This window comes from Rattus rattus, chromosome 8 (assembly GCF_011064425.1).
Source record: "Rattus rattus isolate New Zealand chromosome 8, Rrattus_CSIRO_v1, whole genome shotgun sequence".
Lineage (NCBI taxonomy): Eukaryota > Metazoa > Chordata > Mammalia > Rodentia > Muridae > Rattus > Rattus rattus.
Genome location: NC_046161.1, coordinates 16,501,649 through 16,509,609, shown reverse-complemented (window position 1 = coordinate 16,509,609; position 7,961 = coordinate 16,501,649). Strand labels below are relative to the sequence as shown.

Below are 7,961 nucleotides of genomic sequence, written 5' to 3'. Positions count from 1 at the left end.
GGTAAGTATTCATTGGTAAGTGGATATCAGCCAAAAATATACCTAGGATACAATGTACAGACCATAAGAAGTATTACAAAATGAAAATGCCCAAGTGAGGAGGCTTCAATCCCACTTGGAAGAAGGAACAAATACTCACAGGAGGCAGAGGAGGGAGGCATGTGGGTTGAGAGGAGAAGAGAGGAGGAGTAGAAAAGGGGAATAGGATCAGATATGGAGGAGGGAACAGGAAAGAAGCTCAGAGGTCCAAGAGAATGAATGGAAATAAGCAGCCTAAGGGATTGGAAAGTGGGGAGACCCTCTAGAAAGTAACAGAGACCTGGGAGATGAGACACTCTCAGGACTCATTGGGGATGACCTTAGACAAAATTCCCAATATTTTGAAAGGGAACTAGAAGACTTGACCTCTAGTAGATTCACAGGGTCTCAAGAGAAGGGACAGGGTTACTAACTCACAGTCAAAATTTTTGACCCAGACTTGTTCCTGTCTAAAAGAACTGCAGGGACAAAGGTGGAGAAGAGATTGAAGGAAATGAGGTTCAATGACTGGTTCAACTTGGGATCCATCTCATGGGGGAACACCAAGGCCTGACACTTCTATGCTATGATGTGCTATATGGTGGCCTAGCATGGTTGTCCTTTGAGGGGCCCTAACAGCAGTTGACTAAGACAGAAGCAGATACTCATACCTGATCATTGAACTGAAGTCAGTGACCCCTATGGATGATTTAGGGGAAGGATTGAAGGCGCTGAAATGAGAGAGATCCCATAGAAAGACCATCATTTTGAACTAACCTACACCCTGGCAAGCTCCCAGAGACTAAACTACCAACCAGGAGTATACACAGGCTTGTGGGAGACCCCTGGCACATATAAAGCAGAGGTCTGCCTTGTCTGGTCTCAGTGGGGGAAGATGTGGTTAATCTTAGGGACACTTTAGTCCCAGGGAATGTGGAGACCTGGTGGTGGTGGTGGTGGTGGTGGTGGTGGTGGTGGTGGTGGTGGTGGTGGTGGTGGTGGTGGTGGTGGTGTGTGTGTGTGTGTGTGTGTGTGTGTGTGTGTGTGTGTGTGTGTGTGTGTGTGGGGCACCTTCTCAGAGGCAAGGGTGAGGAGGAATGGGATGAGTTACCGTTGGAGGAGGGACTGAAGGTTTGGGCAATGACTGGAATATAAATAAAATAAATTAAAAAAGAAAGTAAAACCCCTCTAGTAATAAACACTGACAATTGAATTTTATTTAATGTACAAAAATCTAAGAAAAGTTAGAAAGACCTTTGGATAAGCCTTTCCTGAAATTTCCAAGCACAATGTCCTCTTTTACCTTTACTGTTTTAGTGACAAGTCCCCAAAGAAAGGGATAATGTGGACCAATTGGCTAATTTAGTGCTGTGTGCATTGAGTCCCCAAGGTCACACACTTGAAGTAATTAGCCAGTGCCTTCAGATCTGTACTTTGCAAGCTTCAATGCCTCTTACAACGTTTGGGAACCTTCATTAACTTGAGTCTTCCTTGTTTTAAAATTCTGAATAAATAACCTATGGCTTTGATGAATATTAGGCAGAAGAGAAGCAGTTGGTAATGCCCCTGCAGAGACACACCCTAGCCCAGTAAGTGCTAATGGAGGTGGTAGAAAGAGGAGATCACTTTCTTTGTCATTAAGTGTATCAGGATGGAGAGGAGGGTAACAGCATGCAAAGATTCTGCTCCAAGGGCTGAGCTGGTTTTTGGAACTGGGTTGAAATTTAGGAACTTTCAGAGTCTGCTTTCCTTCCACACTGGTTATTAGTCCTGTAGGCACCTTCCTCACATCCTTAAACAAGGGATCATGTTTTAGCAGGAAGGATTGGTCTGAAATACTTTCAACTAGATTTAAAACATTCTTCTGGAAGACTCCAGGTTCTGCATTTCTCATTCATGTATGCAAGAATTTATGATCATGAAAAGGAGTTGATTCCATATTAAAAATAGCAAAGGTCATCTTAGACACATGATATTTGTGTGGAATTTTATGGTGCTAATATAATATTTTATAAAGTAAAATATTTAAAAAATTGTTATTGTTTAATTATTTCTGATCTGTTGCTCACCAATGCCTTATGTGGTCAGGGCACTTTAGGATTAAATGCACATCCATCAAAATGGAAGTCGACCGGAATCCAGGTTAGTTTGTAAGAAGCTGTGAATTTGAGTAAGCTTTTATTATCAGGAATAGAAAATCAAATAATTAAAACAACTCCATGCGCTAAACTGGAAAAATTCTCTGTAATTATGAATTTTTTATGCTATTTTGATCCTCAGCAATGTGATCTTTAGACTTATGGAAGTTTTATAAATATTTCATATCAAGACAATTCATACACTATCTTAGAATAACAGTGTATTTTGGCAGGGTCTTAATTTCCTTTAGTTATAATTGTGTTTCCTCAGTGTGGGAAGGATCTTTTTCTGTTTTTTAATTATATTTTTGTTTGTATTATGTTATGATCAAAGGATGGCTTATATCTCATTTTTACACTCTTCATAATATGCGTATTGAAAGAGGTGGATAACACATGTCAGTGGAAAGTGAGTTTGTATCTACACCTTTAGACTAATGATGCTGATGTTCTTGGTCAGATAAGCTTCTTTTTCCAGACTCACACTGGTTCAAGTGCTGAGAACATGAACAAGTAACTTTTAAGTGTTCAGCTCTGAGCAGGACATGCCACATTTTCCATGACCCAGGGAGCATCACATAAGAGCAGGTGAAAAGAATGATAAAATGGAGGATGGGATGGGACACTGTGAAATGCTGTCTTCTGGAAATGGCATGACCATTGCTTGCATGCTCATATACCAACTCTGACCACCTATACATAGCCTACACAATAGTATGAAAGTAGGAGAAAGCTACAAGTTATCAAATGGATGTCATCATAAGTGAGAGGGGGATTGATGAGGGTAATGGAAGAATATAATTATAATATATATATAAATATAATATATATTATTTCATATATTACATATATATGAAAGTGTCAAATATTAAGTTAGCAAAGAATAGTGAGATTGCAGCTGATCGGAAGTACTGCCAAGGATGTATAATCATTTGATCATTTCACAAGACAGTTGCTTTAATCCAAAACAGAGCGTGTTGAGTGATAGTAAACTTGTATCAATTTTATTAACTCTATTTTCATTTTCAAAAGTTGTTCAAACAACATAGAACCACAAAACCTAACACTTGTCTCAGAATTTCATCTCATGAGAGTCTCTGATGATCCAGGACTGCAGCCCATCCTCTTCTGTTTATTTATGTTTGTGTACCTGGTTACAGTGCTTGGTAACCTGATCATCATCCTGGCTGTCAACTCTGACTCCAACCTCCACACTCCCATGTACTTCTTCCTCTGCAATTTGTCCTTGGCTGACATCTGTTTTATCTCTACCACAGTCCCAAAGATGATTGTGAACATCCAAACTCACAGAAAAGAGATCATCTATGTGGGCTGCCTTACACAGATGTCATTTTTGATCCTTTTTGGATGTATGGATGGCTTGCTTCTGGCTGTGATGGCCTATGATAGATTTGTGGCTGTCTGTCACCCACTGCATTATTCACTCATCATGAATGCTCGCCTCTGTGGCTCTTTAGTTTTCCTGTCTCTCTTGGTTAGTCTCGTGGATTCTCAGGCACACAATCTCATTGCCTTACAAATCATCTACTTCAAGGATGTAGAAATTTCCAATTTCTTCTGTGACCCTGCACAACTCCTTAATCTTGCCTGTTTTAACACATTCATTAATGACATAGTCATGTATTTTGTTGGTGCCTTATCTGGTTTGCTTCCTATATCTGGAATTTTCTTCTCTTACTATAAAATTGTTTTTTCCATTCTGAAAATATCATCATCAGGTGGGAGGTATAAAGCCTTCTCTACCTGTGGGTCTCACCTGTCAGTTGTTTGTTTATTTTATGGAACAGCCATGGGAGTATATCTTGGTTCAGCTGTATCACGTTCTCCCAGAAGTATAGCAGTGGCCTCACTGATGTACACCATGGTCACTCCTATGCTAAATCCTTTCATCTATAGCCTGAGGAACAAGGATATTAAAAGAGCAGTGAAGAGACTCTACAGAAAAATTCTGTAATTATAGGGCCCGTGGCACTCATTTAGAATGTTAGTTGGTAAATACACAGAGCAAAACATCTAGACCCATGCACCCTAATTCATCAGTTGTACTAGTGTTAGGATTCTATGACTTTAATCTCCGCTTACATTTCATAATACAATAGTAGTTAGTATCGTTGAGGAGATGAAAACAGGGGAGTTTAAAAATGTATACAAAGTTTCAACTAGTGAAGACAAAAATGTACTTGATCATGGTGATGGTTGTATAACAATATGAATTCATTGGTAATAGTTATTACCAATGAAGTAGACATAAAACAATATGTAATTTTCTCTATTATTAATGTTTTGTCATAACAAACTGTGACTCTTTGTTGTCAACTTGACTATATCTGGAATGAATTACAATCCAGAAATGGAGGGCACACTTTTAATCTGGATCTTGAGTCAGGAAGTCAACATGCCTTTGATCCGGATCTTTAAGCACACTTGTAATCTGGGCCACACCTACTGCTGGAAGTCTAATACAATGAAATAAGGAAGAATTAATTTGTTCTTCACATGCTTGCACTCAGTTTACCAGCACCCTCATTGGAGCCTACTTCTTCAGGATTCTGGCTTATATTGAAGACCAGTGAAACATTCAGCCTCATGGGGACCAAGAAACTACAAGATTCTTGCAGTTTGTGTTCACAGCTGGCCATTGTTGGTTAGTTGGACTGCAGCCTGTAAGTCATTACACTTTTACACACACACACACACACACACACACACACACACACACACACACACGGAGGCATGCGCACACACAATCGATATGGTATTCTGTTGGTGCTTTATCTGGTTTACTTCCTGTATCTCAATTTTTCTTTCTTTACTCTAAAATTGTGTTCTCTAATCTGAGAATACCATCATCAAGTGTGAGGTATGAAGCTTTCTCTACCTGTGGGTCTTACCTGTCAGTCATTTGCTCCTTTTTTGAAACAGCCATTGGAGTATAACTTAGTTCAAATATCTATGTCTCTAATCTCTATCTACTATCTATCTATCTATCTATCTACTATCTATCTATCTATCTATCTATCTATCTATCTATCTATCTATCTATCTATCTATCTATCTATCTATCTATCTCTTGCTATCTATCTCTCTTGCTATCTATCTATCTGTCTGTCAGTCTGTCTATCTATCTATCTATCTATCTATCTATCTATCTATCTATCTATCTATCTATCATCTCTACAAGTTAGGTAATTATAAGATTAATCTCCCAAGGTCACAGTTGTCAATGATAAGCCTTTCCCTCCAAATCTTCAGTTTATCAGTTGTAACCCACAGGGCACCATATTTCTCCTCCTCCATGACTGTCTGAATTGTAGCACTTCTGTATCAGTACTGTTTCTGAAGAAAGAGCCTGAGCTCCAGATAAGCAAATCACACCTGCCATACTTGGTTATAATTCAGCACAGAAGCAGTTCAATTCATGAGTGTTGAGTGGAATGATACATAGAGGAAGGACTTCCAGAAAACATATTTAACTATGAATAGTACTGATATGATCATTAGTATGGCTAGATAGAGAGATATTGATTTGTGAAATTTCAACTTAGGAAGAGTATAATTATATTCTCTGTTAAGGAGGGAATCCTGGAAACTTCATTCAATTCTCTTACACTAGTTCTGCTTATCACAGAAGTTCTCCACATGATAGCAGAAAATATATATCCCTGTAAAGTATGTCCCAGGAACTTCAAAGGACTATGAATGTGATGATAAATACATAAAGAGAGTCTTTGTAACTGCAACATCATGAAACATTTAATGTTTTAACTCTGGAGTCTAGACAAGCACTCTGCCATGGAGCTAAATCCAAAACCTCAAAGCATTTTAGATAAAATGCTCCTCAGAATCTGACCAATATGTTCTATCTGTTGCTTATAATTTTGCATGTACAATCTTCTGAGTGCTATAATACTTTTGATTTTTGTTATTTTAAGGAAACAAAGAGACACTGCAGTTTAGTGTAACCCACTCTGGGTGTTTAGGTGAAAATGAGTGAAGCCATGTTATAGTACAGCCAGATGTGGCTGTGTAGACTTTTAACCCCAATGTTTGGAGGCAGAGGTAGGTGAATCTTTGTGCTAGGCCAGCCATGGCTGTATAGTAAGACTCTTTCAAAAAGCAAACCAACTAAAACCAAAAGCAAAACAACAGTAGCAACAACAAAAACAGAGATGTTGGAATACAAGATACCTCACAGAGAGCATTCTGGGAGATTGCTAGTTTATTTATTTGTTGTGCATATGTGAATGATACACATGCCACAGCATGTATGCTAAGGGCAACTTGAAGGAGATGGTATTCCTCTTCAGTCATGTGGGTTCCAGGAATTGAACTCAGACTGTCACACTTGGTGGCAATCTTTATCAGCTGAATCATTTTGTTTCTTGCTCCCCACCTGATTGTCTTTTTGAAAAATCTGTCATACCTGTCATACCAGGAAGAACTCACTTATCAAGTAGGAGTCTGCTTCATCCTTCAGACAGCAGAGGGCAGGACATACAGGATAGATGGCTGTAGACTATAGGCTTAGTTCACAGTCATATACATGATAACTTACCACAGGTATCTTCTTGGTTCCACTCTGGGATATGCTTGCAGTTGTCCACATCTTTCCTGCTCTTTTAGTATTTCAATTAGTCTGTGAAGGATGCCTGAAATAAGGATTTGATTTTATTACTTTTAAGACACCAGGAAGAGTTTAAGGATGTTCTTCCTCTCTTTTAGTGTTCATGATCTCGGGGCTTCTTAAACAGTTGTTAGATAAGGTTTGGGTATGCGGTTCAGTGGGGTAGTGCTTAATTAGCATGTATCAGGTCTTAAGTTTGCTCCATAGCACAGGAAAATGTTTTTAATTTTGTGCATGTATGTATGTGTTTATTGTACACGAGTATTCACACACACATATACACATGTTTTGGAATGTGTGTGTTTTATATGTGTGTGTATGCTTATGGAGAACTTTCCATTGTTTTATACTTCGTTTTCTAATCCACATGCTCTCAATTGAATATAGAGCTTACATCTTGGCTAATCTAGGTATGTAGCTCTCTCTTGAGATCATTGAGTGATGGGATTATAGGTGGCCTCAACATTTGCTCAGGTTTTTCTGTAATATCTGGGTATCTGAGCCTCAGCCATCGTCATTGTCTCATAAATATTTAAAATTAAATTGAATGAAATAGTGACAGTTTTGTACTCTGTCTACCCATAGTAGGTTAACACACACACACACACACACACACACACACACACACACACACAAACACACACACCTAAATTCAACAGGGGGATTCCTAAATTCAACAGGGGGATTCATGCAGCTAACACTTTCAATGAAGTATCTGGCTACAAAATTAACTCACAAAAATCAGTAGCCCTCCTGTATGACAAATAACAGAGTATGAAAGAAGTCAGATAAATAAAACATTTCACAAAAGCCTCAAACAATATAAAACATCTTCAGAGTATATTTACCCAAACAAGTGAAAGACTTGTATGATTAAAACTTCAAGACTATTTAGAAAGAAATTGAAGAGGATATCAGAAGATGAAAAGATCTCCCATGATCTTGGATAAGTAGGAATAACATAATAAAAAGGTCATTATATGGAAAACAATCTACAGATGTAATGCAACCTCCTTAAAATTTACAACACAATTTATTACAGATATCTAAAGGATATTTTCAAGCTTCATGTGAGAAAGAAAACAAAACAACAATTAACTAAAATAACTCTGAAAAATAGAAGAACTATTTGAGATTCCACTATTCCCTATTTCTAGTTG

General features: G+C 38.1%; 1 protein-coding gene across 1 annotated transcript; it reads left to right on the top strand.

Annotated features, from left to right (window-relative positions):
• The first annotated feature begins 3,228 nt into the window (after positions 1-3,228).
• LOC116907376 (olfactory receptor 18-like) lies at positions 3,229-4,131 on the top strand. The gene has a single exon (XM_032910329.1). The coding sequence runs from the start codon at positions 3,244-3,246 to the stop codon at positions 4,129-4,131; it is 888 nt and encodes a 295-aa protein (XP_032766220.1). The 5' UTR covers positions 3,229-3,243.
• Positions 4,132-7,961: the final 3,830 nt, after the last annotated feature.